The 18,562-nt window shown below is 44.6% G+C and overlaps 1 protein-coding gene across 1 annotated transcript in view; it reads right to left on the bottom strand.

The window, feature by feature from the left end:
* The window catches only part of CIT (citron rho-interacting serine/threonine kinase), a 196,497-nt gene extending 185,356 nt beyond the window's left edge, over positions 1-11,141 (bottom strand). The window contains exons 1-3 of the mRNA XM_025401253.1: positions 11,107-11,141; positions 9,925-10,033; positions 2,858-2,999 (exon numbers count right to left, since the gene is read on the bottom strand). Of these exons, the coding sequence (XP_025257038.1) occupies positions 2,858-2,999; positions 9,925-10,020 (238 nt within the window). The 5' untranslated portion in view covers positions 10,021-10,033; positions 11,107-11,141. The remainder of the gene's footprint in view (positions 1-2,857; positions 3,000-9,924; positions 10,034-11,106) is intronic.
* Positions 11,142-18,562: the final 7,421 nt, after the last annotated feature.

Genomic DNA, 18,562 nt, shown 5'->3' on the forward strand with positions numbered 1-18,562 from the left:
GCCAGTCTCCAAAAATAGCACCCAATACCCCAGTCCTCTTGGGATTCATGCCCTTGTGTAGTTTCCTCTCAGGTGGAATTTGAGCGGCCCCAGAGCATGCATCAAACAATAGAATGCAGCCAAAGAGATCCTATGTTCCTCCTAGGATAACCCCTAAGAAAGCCTGGCAGCTTCCACTTTTGTGTTTTGGAAACCCTGAGCTACCATCGAGGCTGTCCTACTAGAAAGACCATGTAGCTCAGAGGTCAGCAAGCCTTTTCGAAATGGGCCAAACAGGAATTATTTTGGGCTTTGTAGGCCATTTGATCTCTATCACAACTACTCAAATGCTGTTGTGGGCTGGGCACAGTGGCTCATGCCTGGAATCCAAGCATTTTGGGAGGCCAAGGTGGGAGGATTTCTTGAGGCCAGGAGTTCAAGACCAGCCTAGGCAATCTCGCAAGATCCCATCGCTGCATAAAATTTAAAAATTAGCCGTTAACGGTAGCATGGGCCTGTAGTTCTAGCTACTGACGAGGCTGAGACAGGAGGATTGCCTGAGCCCAGGAGTTGGAGGCTGCAGTGAGCTATGATTGTGCTGCTGTACTCCAGCCAGAGTGAGACTTTGTCTCTAAAACAATAAATAAAATGAAATAAAATGCTGTTATAATGTGAAAGCAGCCATAGGCACTGTACAAACACATGGGTGTGGCTGTTCCAGTAAAACTTTGTTTATAAAATAGGCATCACAGGCTGTAGTTCCTTGACTTCTGATGTAGAGACCACATAGAGCTGCCATGTAGACAGCAAAAGGCCCTGAGACTTCATGAAGAGAGACTGGCCCAGCTGGGCCCAGTCTCCCAGCCAGGGCACCAAACAGTGAGTAAGCCCTCTCACACATTCCAGCCCAGGAGAGTCCCAGGTGACGGCAATCCTGGCCAATGTAATACAGAGCAGAGGAATTCCCAGCTGAGTCCAATCAACCTACACACACGAGAGGTAATACAATAACTTTTTTTTTTTTAAGACAGTCTCACTCATTGCCCAGGCTGGAGTGCGATGGTGAGATCTTGGCTCACTGCAACCTCCACCTCCCAGATTCAAATGATTCTCCTGCCTCAGCCTCCCAAGTAGCTGGGATTACAGGCGCCCACCACCACGCTCAGTTAATTCTTGTATTTTTAGTAGAGACAAGGTTTCACCATGTTGGCCAGGCTGGTCTTAAACTCCTGACCTCACGTGATCCGTCGCCTCAGTCTCCCAAAGTGCTGGGACTACAGGCATGAGCCACCGCGCCCAGCCACAATGACTATTGTTTTAAGTCACTAATATTTAGGGTGGTTGGTTGCACAGCAATGTTGTACAAGGCGGGGTTTCTCAAATTCAGCACTACTGGCATTGTGGGCTACATAATTCTGTGTTACAGGGGCTGCTTTGTGCACTGTAAGGTGTTTGGCAGCATCTCTGGCCTCACCCATTAACTGACAGTAGGACCCTCCCCCCAACCTCACACACCACCATCCCCAGCCAGCTCTGACAACCGAAAACATCTAGGGAGCAAAGTTACCCACTGGTTGAAAAACACTAATGTGAGAGTATGAAACTGGGACACCACCAGTCAACTGCCCCATCACATGGAAGTCAAGCAAAGTCAGAAACAGGGTGAAGGCAAGGCCGATATATGACTTCATAGGCCCTAGGTACTTTTGCCTTCCTCAGCCCCTTCCTCCATTAAAAACAAAAAAGAATTCGAAAATTATGTTTCATGGGGCCAGGCATGGTGGCTCAACGCCTGCAATCCCAAAGCTTTGGGAGGCTGAGGCAGGAAGACTTTTTAAAGCCTGGAGTTTGAGACCAGCCTGGGTAACATAGTAAGACCCTATCTCTACAGAAAAAAGCAAAAATTAGCTGGGCATGGTAGTGTAAGCCTGTAGTCCCAGCCACCGAGGTAGAAGGATTGCTTGAGCCTAGAAGGTTGAAACTGCAATAAGCTGTGATATACCACTGCACTCCAGTCTGGGTAATAGAGCAAGACCTTGTCTCCAAAAAAAACAAAAATTTTATTCTATGACTACATTGGTATAAAGATGAATGTAATCCAGAATCATTATTCATTATTACATTCATTTTTCCTGTAATTTTAAAACAAATTAAAATTTAATTCAGTTAATTAAAACTAATTAAATTCATTAAAATTAAATATCACAGGTCCTAAGCACCGTGCCTACATTGCCTAATAGAAAGTCAGTCCTGAGTGAGTATAAGCATGAGGTCACGGTATTATTGAGGTTTCTGGAACCAGCTATGCCTAAAGTTAAAACTTAACTCATTCCTGGATTTCTCAGTTTCATAAGCCAATAAATTCACTCTTTTATTCACACAGGGTCTCACTCTGTCACCCAGACTGGAGTGCAATGGCACAATCATGGTTCATTGAGCCTTGACCTCTCGGGCTCCAGTGATCCTCCCACCTCAGCCTCCTGAGCAGCTGGGATCACGGGTGCAAGCCACCATACCCAGTTAATTTTTGTATTTTTTGTAGAGACAGGGTTTCACCATGTTGCCCAAGCTGGTCTTGAACTCCCAGGCTCAAGCGATTCACCCACCTCAGCTTCCCAAAGGGCTGAGATTATAGGTATGAGCCACTGCACCTGTCCTAAATTCAGTCTTTGAATTGAGTTTGTCACTTGCAACCAAGTAGCCCAACTTACCTGGTCTCCCAGCTATAAGAGGTGCAGCCTGAACTTGAACCTAGATCTGTCCTATATAGAACCAGAGTTCTTACCCACTACTATCAACCAGTAACTCATTCTGCCTCAAGCATCTTTCTACTTTTCTCTCTCAGGACGGTTTTCAAGAAAAAGTTCCCCAAACTTACACTTCCGGACAAAGTTGCTCACATGCTTAATCTTCATCAGAGCAGGCTGACTGCATTCTTCAAAGAGAACAAAGAGGGCATCTAATATCCCTTCTCGGGAAAGAGGAGACATCTGCTGTTGAGTCATAAAGGGTGGTTTCCCCTAAAAACAGCAAACAGCAGATGGAGACACTGTCAATAATGAAAAGCTTTGATCAATAACATCCACACAGAGTAAATTACAAGCCACCAACTCAACTAACTGCTCACGACATGCTAACAGCACAATTCTGTGGCTTCATTCTTTAAAGCAGCGTCAACTGACAGTCATTATGGTATCACTTCCATGATTCCAGGACTGTGGGTTTCTTTCACCAGCACCTGGGAGGGAAAACTGCACAAGCATGGCCATTAACAAGAAAAGGTCCCTCACTCCTGAGGGTCTGAGGCTAGTGAGAATACTTCCTCTGGATCCTCTGGCTCTGACATGCTTCCATGTTTCTACAATAGGAAACATGGGTTTTTCACTTCTTTCACGTGTGCCCAGGGGTTTATTCATATAATTTCAGCTTTTTTAATTCATTTGAACAACCTAGAGTAATGAGAACTGAGTGACTATCATAAAGCCAAATTTACTCATGATCTGGAGAAATAGTTACAAACTGGCAGACTGTCTCTAGCCCACAGATATGTTTTGTTTGGCCTGTAGTGTTTAAGATAATTTGAATTATCTGCCAATATTTCAAAATCAGGAGATTCCATACAAAAAAATAAAAATGGAGTCTCTGGCTTCTCTTGAAACACTGGCAGATCCGGCAACACTGCCTCGTCTTCCTGCCTCGCCTTCCTGCCTGATGACGCTGAGCTGGAGCTGAGTAATGCTGCCCCTCCCGGTAGCAGATGTGTTCCGGAGTTCACTGCAGGTCTGACTCCATCTTCCAACTGGCCCACCTAACTCATTTATACTCACTGCCCGGCCCCCAAAGACATGAGTCTGCGACCCTGGTGTAGAGCAGTGAGTCCCACGTGCCAAGCCATGAATAGTGTGGTCTCGCTGCAAAGATGGCCTCCAACAGTTCCTCCAATTCGGTAGGCACATGCTATTCCTTCCTTTAAGCGCTGGAGTCTATTTCTCCTATCTTTGAATCTGTGCCATCTCTGAGATGCTCTTCAACCAAAAGAATGTGACACAAGAGATACTGTGCCAGTTCAGGGCAGTGCCTTTAAGAAGCTTGTCAAGCGGCCAGGCATGGTGGCTCATGTCTGTCATCCCAGCACTTTGGGAGGCCAAGGCAGGTGGATCACTTGAGGTCAGGAGTTTGAGACTACCCTGGCTAACATGGTGAAACCCTGTCTCTATTAAAATACAAAAATTAGCCGGTCATGGTGGTGGGTGCCTGTAATCCCAACCACTTGGGAGGCTGAGGCATGAGAATTGCTTGGACCCGGGAGTCGGAGGTTGCAGTGAGCCGAGATCACACCACTGCACTCCAGCCTGGGCAACAAAGAAAGACTCCCTCTCAAAAAAAAAGCAGCTTACCAGTTTCCACTTTTGGGAAGCCAGCCACCATGCAAAGATGCTTGGGCTAGACCAGGGGTGTACAATCTATAGCCCTTGGACCAAATCCAGCCCAGGGACTTTTTATAAGTTTTACTGGAACACAGCCACATCCATCATTTACATATTGTTTTTAACTGCTTTTGTGCTACCATGGCCAAGTTGAGTGGTTGCAACAGAGACTACAGGACCCACAAAGCCTAAAATATTTATTACTTAAAAAAAAAGTTACAAGTCAGCCAGGAGCGGTGGCTCACGCCTGTAATCCCAACATTTTGGGAGACCAAGGCAGGCGGCTCACGAGGTCAGAAGTTGGAGACCCACATGACCAACGTGGTGAAACCCCGTCTCTACTAAAAATGCAAAAATTGGCCGGGCGTGGAGGTGAGCGCCTGTAATCCCAGCTACTCAGGAGGCTGGGGCAGGAGAATCGCTTGAACCCAAGAGGCAGAGGTTGCAGTGAGCAGAGATCATGCCACTGCACTCCAGCCTGGGCAACGGGTCGAGACTCTGTCTTAAAAAAAAACAAAAGTTACGAGTCCTGGGCTACACTACTGAAAGACCTCATGGAGAAGAGAGGCCACGTAAGAAACACTAAGGTGCCCCAGCCAGCAGTCAGCACCCACATGTTCCAGTCCCAGACATAATCCCAGCTGAATGTAGCCCCACAAGTAACCCCAGCTGACATCACAGGATGAAGCAGAAGAACCACCTAGCTGAGTCCAGCCAATCCACAGAATCCTAAGAAAAATAAATCATTGTTGCTTTAAACGCCGTGAGTGCTTTGTTACACAGCACTTGATAACAGAAACGGACTGCTGCATTTGAATCACAAGAGCACTGGAGAATTTAAGGAAAAAAAACACACACACACATTATCTGGTCCTATGCCTCCCCTCCCCCACAACCTATTGAATTAGAATTTTCCAGACTGTAGCCTGGGATCTGTTTTATTAACAAGTTCCCCAGCAGGGCGAGGTGGCTCCCACCTGGAATCCTAGCACTTTGGGAGGCCAAGGTGGGAGGATCACTTGAGCCCAGGAGTTCAAGACCAGCCTGGGCAATACAGCGAGACCCCATCTCTGCAAACAAACAAAAAAAATTAGCCAGGTGTAATGGCATGATCCTGTAGTCCTAGCCACTCGTGAGACTGAGGTAGGAGGATCACTGGAGCCCAAGAAGTCAAGGCTGTAGTGAGCCAAGATTGTGCAGCCACACTCCAGCCTGGGCAACGGAATAAGACCCTGGTCCCCAAGAGAGTCAGACCTCAGTCAGGTTTGGGAAGCACTGCATTCAAGGCCACCATATCTGTCACTTTAGTAATAGTTGCCACTAACTCAGGAAAATAAAACGCTTTGTTTCTTGTATTCTTCAAGAGTTTAGACCAACTAAAGCAGGGGTTCCCAAATGCAGTACTAGGTCTTAACAAAGTTTTCAAGGCCGGGCGCGGTGGCTCAAGCCTGTAATCCCAGCACTTTGGGAGGCCGAGACGGGTGGATCACGAGGTCAGGAGATCGAGACCATCCTGGCTAACACGGTGAAACCCCGTCTCTACTAAAAAATACAAAAAACTAGCCGGGCGAGGTGGCGGGCGCCTGTAGTCCCAGCTACTCGGGAGGCTGAGGCAGGAGAATGGCGTAAACCCGGGAGGCGGAGCTTGCAGTGAGCTGAGATCCGGCCACAGCACTCCAGCCTGGGCGACAGAGCGAGACTCCGTCTCAAAAAAAAAAAAAAACAAAGTTTTCAACAGCCTGCAGTGAAATGAGAAAAAATGAATGCCACATGATATCTTTTTTCATAAAACTAAATGTATTCAAATTTAAAAATGGTCCTTTATTCTGAGATGATGTTCTTCCTGTCTTGTTGTTTCTTAAAATGCCCTTTATGAAATAAAAGGGCAAGAAAATAATAGGTTTTTCTTTTTATTATTATTTTTTTTAAATATCCTTACTTGGCAAAATAAGAAAACCTGTGTCTACCCAGCAATTTGGGAAATTTTGCTGGCTCTGAAAGTCTGACAATCACTGACCTCGAACATGTTAGGAAATCCTGTTGAGTAGAAGTAAAAAAGACAAAATGACACTCAGTGTAAAGTACTCACCTGAATGGGAAACAAAATTGCTACTGTATCTCAATCTCATTCAAACAGCACTATATGGGAAAAGAACAAACAGCATCCTTACCTGATCACTCAAGGCAAATGACAGATATATAATACACTTGCAATAATAGCTTTACTGGGTGGGGGGAACTCAGCATTAAAAAGAGATGAACTGAGGGTTTACCTATAATTCTTCCTGTTATAATGACAAAATACAAGACATACTTAATAAACTCTGACGTGCACAGACAGTATGGCCCAATGGCTATGTGGTCAGCCTTTGGAGTCGGACCAACCAAAGATTGAGTCTGATCTTGGCTCCATCTGCAAAGCTCAACGTGTATGATCTTGGGCAAGGCCTTGTCTACCTCCATATATGTCTATATCTGTTGCTTCCTATTTATGTATTTATTTAGAAACAGGGCCTCATTTTGTCACCCAGGCTGGACTGCAGTGTCACAATCTCAGCTCACTGCAACCTCTGCCTCCGGGGCCCCAGCTATGCCCCCACCTCAGCCTCCTGAGTAGCTGGGACTACAGGCACACACCACCATGCCTGGCTAATTATTTATATTTTTTGTAGAGATGGGGTTTCACTATTTTGCCCAGGCTAGTCTTGAACTCTTGGATTCAAGCAATCCACCTGCCTCAGCCTCCTGAAGTACTAGGATTACAGGTGTGAGCCACCACACCTGGCCTGTTGTCTCCTAAATAAAAACTTTTTATTTAAAGTTTAAATAAAAATAGTCCTTACCTCTGTTACGAGGCTGAAGTGGGATACTCAGAAACATGCCAGTTCTATACCAGACACATTGGAAGCCATAACTATTACATACTCAGCACATTATAAGCCCTTAATAAGTAAGGTGGAAATGTTTTTTTCTTTTTTTTTTTTTTAAGATACAAGGTCTTGCTCTGTCGCCCAAGCTGAAGTACAATGGCACGATCTTAACTCACTGCAACCTCTGCTTCCAGGGCTCAAGCGATCCTCCCACCTCAGCCTCCCAAGTAGCTGGGACTACAGGCACCCGCCATCACAGTCAGCTATTTTTTGTGTTTTTAGTAGAGAAGGGGTCTCACCATGTTGCCCAGGCTGGTCTCAAACTCCTGACCTCAAGCAATCCGCCCGCCTCAGCTTTCCAAAGTGCAAGGATTACAGGCATGAGCCACTACGCCCAGCAAGTTAGAGATATTTTGAAGTAGCATGATAAAGGGGCTGAAAAGTAGCAGCACTCCAGCCATCTAAGGCTAAAGACAGACTATTCATTTGTAAAAAATATGTCAAGACTTAAAATGCTGATGGCGATGGTCCCACAGAACAACCTAAGCTTTCAATTTGTTTCCACTCTGATCTGTTTAAACACCCAATACTAATATTTTGGAAAAAACAAAAAGATATCAAGAATACTTCATTGTTCATCATCTTACAGGTATCCTACACAACTACCTTCCTAAACATAATTCCTATTAAGGATACAGAAATTTAGTATTAATATTATAACTAATACTATTCTATGCTGAGTATTAACAATACTTACCATTTTTTATAAGGGGTTTACTAACAGCCAGGCAAGGTGCTAAATGCTTTATATGTAATCTCATTTAATCCTCACAACAACCCTGTGGATTAGGTACTACAATCTCTACGTTATTTTTTTGTTTTCTTTTGTTTTGTTTTGAGATGGAGTCTCACCCACTCTGCTGCCCAGGCTGGAGTGCAGTGGCACGATCTCAGCTCACTGCAACCTCCGCCTCCCGGGTCCAAACGATTCTCCTGCTTCAGCCTTTCAAGTAGCTGGTATTACAGGTGCATGCCACCACCACGCCCAGCTAATTTTCAATATTTTTAGTAGAGATGGGGTTTCACTATGTTGGCCAGGCTGGTCTCAAACTGGTGACCTCAAGTAATCCACCCACCTCAGCCTCTCAAAATACTGGGATTACAGGCTACAACCTATTTTAAAGAACAGCAAATGGACTCAGAAAAGGTAACTGACTCACCCAGAGTAACACAGCTAACTAGTGCTGGGACTGGGAGTCAATTCTAAATCTTCACAGTCTCTATTGTCCCCCTGACTTATGAATACATAAATCAAACAAGGATTTCTACTTCACCAGTGTTCCATATACATCAGAAACAAAAGAATTAAAAATCTATTTGGAAGTAATCTTATGACATTAAGTTTTAACACACCTGGGGTGATGGAAATGTGTTATCTTCAGAGGAATGAGGGTTAAACAGGTGTGATATTCATCAAAACTTTTTTTTAAATCTTAAAAAATAAACATCCCTGCAATGAAAATGAATAGGATGATACCCACAGAAACTGTAGTTTTAAAAAGCATCTTTGTTCATTTATTTTTCTTTCTCCAATAAAAGGGCAAACTTACCCTGGTGCAGTGACTTACGCCTGTAAGCCCAACACTTTCAGAGGCTGCGACAGGTGGATCACTTGAGCCCAGGAATTCGAGACCTGCCTGGGCAACATGGTGAAACCTCATCTCTACAAAAAATACAAAAATTAGCCAGGTGTGGTGGCACACACCTGTGGTCCCAGCTACTTGGAAAGCTGAAGTGGGAAGATCGCTTGAGCCCGGGAGGTCAAGGCTACAGTGAGCCATGATTGTGCCAACGCACTCCAGCCTGAGCCACAGAGCAAGACCCTGTCAATCAATCAATTAATGAACTTTAGTACAGAAGTGTAAAGTGTGAGAAATATGAAAAGATCTCCCTCCTAAGGCAAGTTCAGCTATCTACTTCTGCACAGTGTCCTTTTTCCAAAATAATCAGTGCATATAAAACTCCAAATAGAAGGCCAGTGCAGTGGCTCACACCTATAACCCCAGTGCTTTGGGAGGCCAAGGCAGGAGGCTCACTTGAAGTCAGGTGTTCAATATTAGCCTGGACAACATAGTGAGACCCCATCCCTACAAAAAATTTAAAAATTAGCTGGGCATGGTGGCACAGGCCTAGAGTCGACAGAAGACCTTGTTTCAAGCAAAACAAAACAGAATTTCTCCTAAAATATTATCCTTGGTCCTATAATGAAAGCAAGCCTGGCGCATTTCATGCCTGTAATCCCAACACTTTGGGAGGCCAAGGCAGGAGGATCACTTGAGGTCAGGAGTTTGACTCCAGCCTGGCCAACATGGTGAAACCCGTCTCTACTAAAAAAAAAAAAAAAATACAAAACTTAGTCGGGTGTGGTGGCAGGCGCCTATAGTCCCAGCTACTCTGGAGGCGGAGGCAGGAGAATCGCTTGAACCCAGGAGGCAGAGGTTGCAGTGAGCTGAGATTGCACCACTGTACTCCAGCCTGAGCGACAGAGTGAGACTCTAAATAAATAAATAAAATAAAAGCAAAGGTGAGTGACAAGGAGATTCCAAGGAAACACACAGGTGAGCAAAGTTGGCAGGGTAGCCTGTTACCTGGAAGAATAGATTCAGCCTGGAGGCCCGGCTGGCAATGGGTTCAGCAGCACCAGCATCCAAAGGATTCCGCGCTCCATATTTGAACTTCAACATCTCCCCACTGGTGCTGAAAGGATATCAGAAAAGTCAAGTATGTCCTATGTTTTGAGCAGGAAGGGCTTGAGAGATCCTGATCTCCCTCAAGGTATCAGGGACAAGGAGATGAAAATTAGCTACCACTCCAGTTTTAGGAAGCTCAGTCTAATCATGGAGATTAAACACCAGATTTTAACTCACCGTAACACGAGGTGATACACTTATCTGACATACTCTCTTACTTATCAATGTGTCTATTATATCCCCCCTTAGAATGGAAGCTCCACAAGGGCAGAGATTTTTGCCCCCACGCAGTGGGGGCACACATAACCTGGCACATAAATAGGTGTGAATAAATAGTTATTAAATGAATGACTGAAATAAGCAAACTATATATAGTTTGTTGGAAAGTGTTAAGTGCTATGAGGTAAAAACAAAACCAAGTAAGATAAGGGCAATGGGGGTGAGACGGTGCAATCTTTAGTGTGGTCAAGCCAGACTTCACAGAGAAGACACCATTTGACCCAAGACTTGAAGACCTGAAGCGGGTGACCAGCAAGCCATGTTGATATCTGGGGAAAGAAAGATATCCGTGGCAAAGGAAACAGCCAAGCCAAAAGCACTGAGGCAGGACCTGGCCTCTCCAACAATAACAGGGAGGCCAGAGGGACTGGAGCAGAGCGAAAGAGGCGGGGGCATCAGGAGGTGGTGAGATGGGCACGAGGTATGAAGACACTGAAACAGACAGGTTAAGAAAATTGCTATCACGCAGATAATAAGGAACTGGCTGACTACACTGGGCAGAATAAAGCAGTTAGTACTGACAGGAGGCAGAGCTGAAGAGACATAGGGCTCCTCCTGGTTTAGGGGAGGAGCAAGCCTCCCGCCCCGGCACCACCCGGCAGACCCCTCGGCTCCTGAGGAGGGTGGGCGCGCGCACAGCCAGCCTGGGAAGACCCTCCAGGCCTCCCGCAGCCCTAGGGGTGGAAGCACCGCCCTCCCCGCGGCGGGAGGGAAAGCCGGGACTGGTGTGGGTGGAGGCGGCCTTCCCCTGGCCTTGCGGAGCAGGGTGCGGTAGAATTGGGTCTAGGGTCTCAGACTCACGCTCTGCGGACCCGGCTGGTCTGCGATCTGCTCCGCCCCGCGCCTCCCGCCGCCGCGTTTGAACCAGAGGAACGGCGCGGGCGGGTCTCAGCCGTGTCTGGACCAATCAGCGTGCCCGTTCCTATGATAGACATGGGCTTCTCAACCAGGCCCCGCCCACGTCTTTAAAGTGATGGAGAAAGTGAAAAGGAGAGCCAATCAAATTGCATCTTCCTTTGACTCGCGACCAATGGGATAAAGGGAAGGGCAAAGTCGGCTGGGCAGGTCTTGGAAGTTTGAAATTGGCGGTTAAGCAGGATGCTGCGTTTGGGGACGCGACTGTTTATCTAGGATCCCTGAGGAAGTCGCCTGGGCGCTGTCCCCTGCTCTCGGCCACCTGCGAGGAGGTAGGCAGCCAGGCTACTCAGCCTGGTCTTCTTTCTCTCTCATGCGGCTAAGGTAGAAGTACTTGTCACCTGGGGAAACCCAATGATTCTCTGCTACAGCTGAGGCGGCGAATGTTTTGAGGTTGACTTCAACCTACCTTGATTACTCTATCTCCCGGCTGACTGCCCTGCAAGGAGTTGATGAAAGTCATTGAGGCTGTCTGAAAGGACACTTTAAAATAAATTATAGAAGAGATACTTAAAACAGGCACGTCACCAAAACGGAAATCCAGATGACCAACAAATGTATGAAAGGTGTCAACCTCGTTCATAATCAGAAAAAATGAAAAATAAAGTCACAATGAGAAACAATAACACTCAAATTCGAGAACAACAACAAAAAAAGGATGTGACAGTGTTTGCGAAGATGTGGAGGTACACACATTTATACAGTACCCGTAGACGTGTAAATGGACACAATCTCTGAAATTTAAAAAAAAAAAGTATGGCACTATTTGCTAACATTGAAGATTTGTGCATTCTATGACTATTGCTAGGAGTAGTTTCTCTACCTAAGAAAAACTCCTGTCTATTTATTTATTTATTTATTTATTTATTTATTTATTTATTTTGAGGCGAAGTGTTGCTCTGTCTCCCAGGCTGGAGTGCAATGGCACGATCTCGCCTCACTGCAACCTCCGCCTCCCAGGTTCAAGCTATTCTCTTGTCTCACCCTTCCAAGTAACTGGGATTACAGGCACACACCACCATGCCCAATTGTTTGTATTTTTAGTAAAGATGGGGTTTCACCATGTTGGCCAGGCTGGTCTTGAACTCCTGACCTCAAGTGATCCGCCCACCTCTGCCTCCCAAAGTGCTGAGATTACAGGCCTTAGCCACCGCTCCCAGCGAGAAACTCCTACTTATGTACACCAAGAGATGTGTATAAGAATACAAAATAGTGTTGGCAAAAAACTGGAAGCGACATAAATGTCCATCAGCAGTAGAAAAGACAAAATTGTATATTGCAGTGTTTTCATAAACAAGGAACAAGAATAAACTGCAACTAACCACAATGGCATAATGAGTCTCAAAACAAGGCCTAATGAAGGAAGCAAGACAATGACATATGATTCCATTCATATAAATTCCAAAAGCGGACAAAACAAAACAACGTAGTTTAAGGAGGGATGTATTTAGGTTGATGCAAATCATTGAGGTTTTTGCCATTTTTAAAAGTAATGGCAAACCCATAAAGAAAGCAAAAGTCAGAATAGTAGTTACCTGATGGAGGCCTTTCAGCGTGTTCGGGTGCTGCTATGATCTATTTCTTAACCTAGGTAGCAACAATATGGATGTGGTTTTATAATGATTAAATTGTGTGTATAATTGTGCACACATGTGTGTATGTGTATGTTCTGTTTATAAATGTAAAGTCTTTTTCGTACGCTCCTAATTCTATAGTAGATAGAACTGGAGATGTGTTCTCTCACAACTCACACACACACACACACACACACACACACCAGCACTTGATTAAAGCTACAGGCTTGCTTAGTACACATTTGTTTGTTTGTTTTCCTTCCCTAAACATAACTTACTTCTTGTTCCCGGGGCCAATAAAGGATAGCTACTATTTATCAAGCACCTCTTTTTTTTTTTTTTTTCTCTTAGACAGAATCTCACTCTGTCACCCAGGCTGGAGTTCAGTGGCACAATCACGACTTACTGCAGCTTCCACCTCTCCAGGCTCAAGTGATCATCCCACCTCAGCCCTCCCAGTAGTTGGAACCACAGGCATGTACCACCATGCCTGGCTAATTTTTTTTTTTTTTTTTTGGAGAGATGGAGTCTCCCTGTGTTGCCCAAGCTGATCTCAAACTCCTGGACTCAAGCAATCATCCTGTCCAACCTCCCAAAGTGCTGGGATTAAGGTGTGAGCTACTGCACCAGAAACTTCTATATAAAGAAAATAACTGACCGGACCCAATGGCTCGTGCCTGTAATCCCAACATTTTGGGAGGCCAAGGTGGGCGGATCACTTGAGGTCAGAAATTTGAGACCAGCCCGGCCAATGTGGTGAAACCCCATCTCTACTAAAAATACAAAAATTAGTCTGGCATGGTGGCAAACACCTGTAATCCCAGCTACTCAGGAGGGTAAGACAGGAGAATCACTTGAACCTGAGAGGTGGAGGTTGCAGTGAGCCGAGATGTCGCTCACCACTGCACTCCAGTCTGGGTGAGAGAGTGAGACTCTGTCTNGAGACGGAGTCTCGCGCTGTGTCACCCAGGCTGGAGTGCAGTGGCGCGATCTCGGCTCACTGCAAGCTCCGCCTCCCAGGTTCAGGCCATTCTCCTGCCTCAGCCTCCGAGTAGCTGGGACTACAGGCGCCCGCCACCACGCCCGGCTAGTTTTTTGTATTTTTAGTAGAGACGGGGTTTCACCATGTTAGCCAGGATGGTCTCGATCTCCTGACCTCGTGATCCGCCCGCCTCGGCCTCCCAAAGTGCTGGGATTACAGGCTTGAGCCACCGCGCCCGGCCGACTCTGTCTTTAAAAAAAAAAAAAAAATATCATCAGCTGAGTGAGCTGAGAGCTTTCTAGGTGCGAACCATATTCCTTCAATAGCCCCTGAAGTAGGCACTATTATTAGCATCTGCCTCTATGGAAAGGAGCCACTCTCATGCTGGCTCAGATGCAAATATCCCAGATATTCCTTGTTTCCCAAAGATGTGTTCCCACAACTGATATGAGCAACACTTTCAGGTGGCAAACAAAAGTCACTTATTTGTTAAATTATATATTTTACTATGTGTTAGGAAAAACTATAGCTAGCCCATCAAACCAAGTATTTTATAGATGATACCACTTGGAGTGAGACCAAAGGAAATATTTAAGAAGAAAAAATGAGCCAGTAAATGAAATATTAAGTAATCAGTAGTACAGGTTGCACATGGGTATAGCTTTAGAACAAATCTTGAAATTTTGGAAACACCGCATCATTTGACATAATTCTCAAGCAAGTCTCTGAAGTAGGCACTATTGTTAGCAACCCCATTTTACCAGCAGAGAAATTCAAGCTTAGAGAAATAAAGTCACACACTAGTAAACAGTGGAGCCAGGACCTGAAATTTCATTCTAAAGCCCATTTTGATAACCACCAAACTGTATCGACTTATGTTTATCCCAGCACCTAGCACATAATATTTATAAATATTTGTGGACTAAATGATGAACTCTAACTCCATGTCTATTTGATTACAATTTAATTACTTCTTTCCAGCCTACCAACAATCAACTTTGTAGGCTCTCCATAGAAGTGTATTAAATTTACAAATGAATTGCCTTCTGATTCTACACACTACTGATTATACCTTCTCAGGGTGCAGGTATTCCAGAAGCAGTGGTTCACAACCTTGCATTCACATTGAGATCACCTGGGAAGCTTTAAAAGAACATTGACACCTGGGCCCCATCCTTGGCGATCCTCATTTCATTGTTCCAGAATCAAGCCTAGGAATTGGGAGTTGGTCAAGCTGCCCAAGTGATACGGTTTGGCAGTGTCCCCACCCAAATCTTATCTTGAATTCCCACCTGTTGTGGGAGGGACGGAGTGGGAGATAGTCGAATCATGGTGGCAGGTCTTTCCTGTACTGCTCTCGTGATAGTGAATAAGTCTTACGAGATCTGATGGTTTTATAAGGGGGAGATTCCCTGCCCAAGCTCTCTTCTCTTGTCTGCCGCCATCCACGTAAGATGTGAGTTGCTCCTCCTTGCCTTCTGCCACGATTGTGAGGCTTCCCCAGCCATGTGGAACTGCAAGTCCATTAAACTTCTTTCTTTTGTAAATGCCCGGTCTCAGGTATGTCCTTATCAGCAGTGTGAAAACAGACTAATACACCAAGTGACCCCACTGTGCAGCCAATGTCATGAACTACTTGCCTAGAAAGGGCGAATATACTACTAACTAAATGTCAAACTGTATTTTTCATTGTAATTTAACAAATTGACAATATGACTTTATTATCAGTCTTTGTTAACAAGAGTCTGCCCCTATGGAGAGGACCCACTCTCATGCTGGCTCAGATGTAAAGTGGAGACCTCAGAATGGGCCTTCCAGTCCTTGCTCTGTGATCCACCACAGTGAAACCAAAGAGAGTCATGGCTAAGTAATTTAACAGAAGGAGACCAGGGAGTATGGCTTATGTTCAGCTTAAGTAAGGATTGAATTCTAAAATAAGTGTTTCATGTTTTCATATTTGGAGCCTTAAGTGAAGATGGGTATACAAAACGAAGAGATTCCCAAGCAGTACACACAAGCAAAAGACATGCAACTTGGTTTCCTCTCCTCTTTCTTCTCTCCTTTTCTCTTCTTTCCCCTCACTTTCTCTCATCCCAGTGGGGTTCCATTTGAGGTTTTAAACTGAAATGGAGGCCAGGCATGGTGGCTCAGCCTGTAATCCTGGCATTTTGGGAAGCCAAGGCATAAGGATCACCTGAGGTTGGTCAGGAGTTCAAGATCAACTTGGCCAAGATGGTGAAACCCCGTCTCTACTAAAAATGTAAAAAAATCGGCCAGGCAGGGTGGCACACACCTGTAATCCCAGCTACTCAGGAGGCTGAGGCAAGAGAATCACTTGAACCCAGGAGGCAGAGGTTGCAGTGAGCCAAGATCTCACCATTGCACTCCAGCCTGGGTGACATTTTTATTTTATTTTTATTTTTTAAATAAAATTAAACATTAAACTTAAAAATTAAAATAAACTGAAATGGAAATCAAATTCTAGACACTTGATCTTCTTTCTAGCCTAGCAACAGTCAACTTTGTAGGCTCTCAGTAAAAGTTTATTGAATTCACATATGAACAAACTTCTGATTCTACACACATTATTTAACCTCTTTGAGCCTAAATTTATGCCTAGCTATTGTGAGATTTAGAAGTTAAGAGATGTGAAACGCTTTGTAAAATCTAAAGCCAGCAACTCACAAACTGGGAGAAAAATTTGTAAATCTAATATCTAATGAGAAACTAGCATCCATTATGTATAAAGAATTCCTACAATCTGACAATAAAAAACAAATAACCCAAGTTAAAAACAAGCAAAAGATGTGAAGAGACAATTCTCCAAAAAGTATATGCCAATAGCCAAAAAGCACGTGAAAAGATGCCCAGCAACATTAGTCATGAGGGAAATGCAAATCAAAATCACAATAACACTTCATGTCCCCTAGGATAGTTATAAATAAACAGAAAGACAATAACAAGTACTGGTGAGGGTGTAAGAAAATCAATCCCTCCTAAGCTGCTGGTGGGAAGGTAAAATGATGAGCCACTTTGGAAAACAGTTTGGCAGTTCCTCAAAAAGTTAAACATAGAGCAACCATATGACCCAACAATTTCCTCCCTAGGCATATAACCAAAAGAAATAAAAACATGGCTGGGCGCGGTGGCACACGCCTGTAATCCCAGCACTTTGGGAGGCCGAGGCGGGCGGATCACAAGGTCAGGAGATCGAGACCATCCTGGCTAACACGGTGAAACCCCGTCTCTACTAAAAATACAAAAAAATTAGGCAGGGATGATGGCGGGCGCCTGTAGTCCCAGCTACTTGGGAGGCTGAGGCAGGAGAATGGCGTGAACCCAGGAGGCGGAGCTTGCAGTGAGCCAAGATTGCGCCACCGCTCTCCAGCCTGGGCAACAGAGTGAGATTCCATCTCAAAAAAAAAAAAAAAAAAGAAATAAAAACATATATTCACACAAAAACTTGTATACATGTGGTCCTAACAGCACTATTCACAATAGCCAAAAAGTGGAAACTAACCAAATGTCCATCAACTGATGAAAGGATAAACAAAAGATGGTATCACCATGCAATGGAGTATTATTTGACCATAAAAAGGAATGAACCACTTAAACATGCTAAGATGTGGATGAGCCTCAAAAACATTATGCTCAGTGAAAGAATGCAGATGCAAAAGGCCACATATTGTAAGATTCCATTTGCATGAAATATCTAAGAGTATGTAAATCTGTAGAGACGAAAGGTAGATTAGTGGGCTGTTGAGACAGGGAAATACCAAGTGATTACTAATGGGTACTGGGTACAGAGTTTCCTTCTTTCTTTTTTATCCTGTATTGTCAGTGTATTTTATTTTAGCGATGTCAATGGGTGTGTAGTGGATCCACTGTGGTTTTTGTTTTCAGATTTTATTCTTTTAGAGAAGTTTTAGGTTCACAGCAAAATTGAGAGGAAGGTACAAAGATGTCCCTTATATCCCCTGTCCCCACACAGACGTACCCTGCCCCATTATCACTGTCCTCCATCAGGATGGTACATTTGTTATAATTGATTAATTGAATGAAACTTTATTATCTCCCAGCAATTTGGGAGGCTGAGGTGGGAGGATTGCTTGAGCCCAGGAGTTCAAAACCAGCCTGGACAACATAGCAAGACCCTGTCTGTATAAAAAAAATTGTTTTTAATTAACTGAGGCATGGCGGCACACACCTGTAGTCCCAGCTACTCTGGTGACTGAGATGGGAGGATCGCTTGAGCCTGGGAGGTCAAGACTGCAGTGAGCTATGATTGCATCACTGCACTCCAACCTGGGCAACAGAGCAGGAGCCTATCAAAAAAGAAAGGAAAGAGAGGGAGGGAGGGAGGGAAAAGAGAGAGGAAAGAGGAAGGAAGGAAGTAGGGAAAAGGGAGAAGGAGAAAGAGAGGGAGAAAGAAAGACAGAAAAAAGAGAAAGGGAAAGAAAGGAGAGAAAGAGGAAGAAGCATTATTATCACTCAAAATCCATGGTTTACACTCTTGGTATTATACATTCTGTGGGTTTGAACAGGTGTATAATGACATGTATCCACCAATATAGTATCATACAAAGTCTTTTCACTGCCCTAAAAATCCTCTGTGCTTTGCCTATTGATTCATTCTTTCGTTTCTCCAATCCCTGGCAACCACTGATATTTTTACTGTCTCCATAGTTTTACCTTTTCCAGAATGTCATATAGTTGGAATCAGTAGGTAGTCGTTTCAGATTGGTGTCTTTCACTCAGGAATACGCATTTAAGTTTCCTCTGTGTT

This window comes from Theropithecus gelada, chromosome 11 (genome assembly GCF_003255815.1).
Source record: "Theropithecus gelada isolate Dixy chromosome 11, Tgel_1.0, whole genome shotgun sequence".
Lineage (NCBI taxonomy): Eukaryota > Metazoa > Chordata > Mammalia > Primates > Cercopithecidae > Theropithecus > Theropithecus gelada.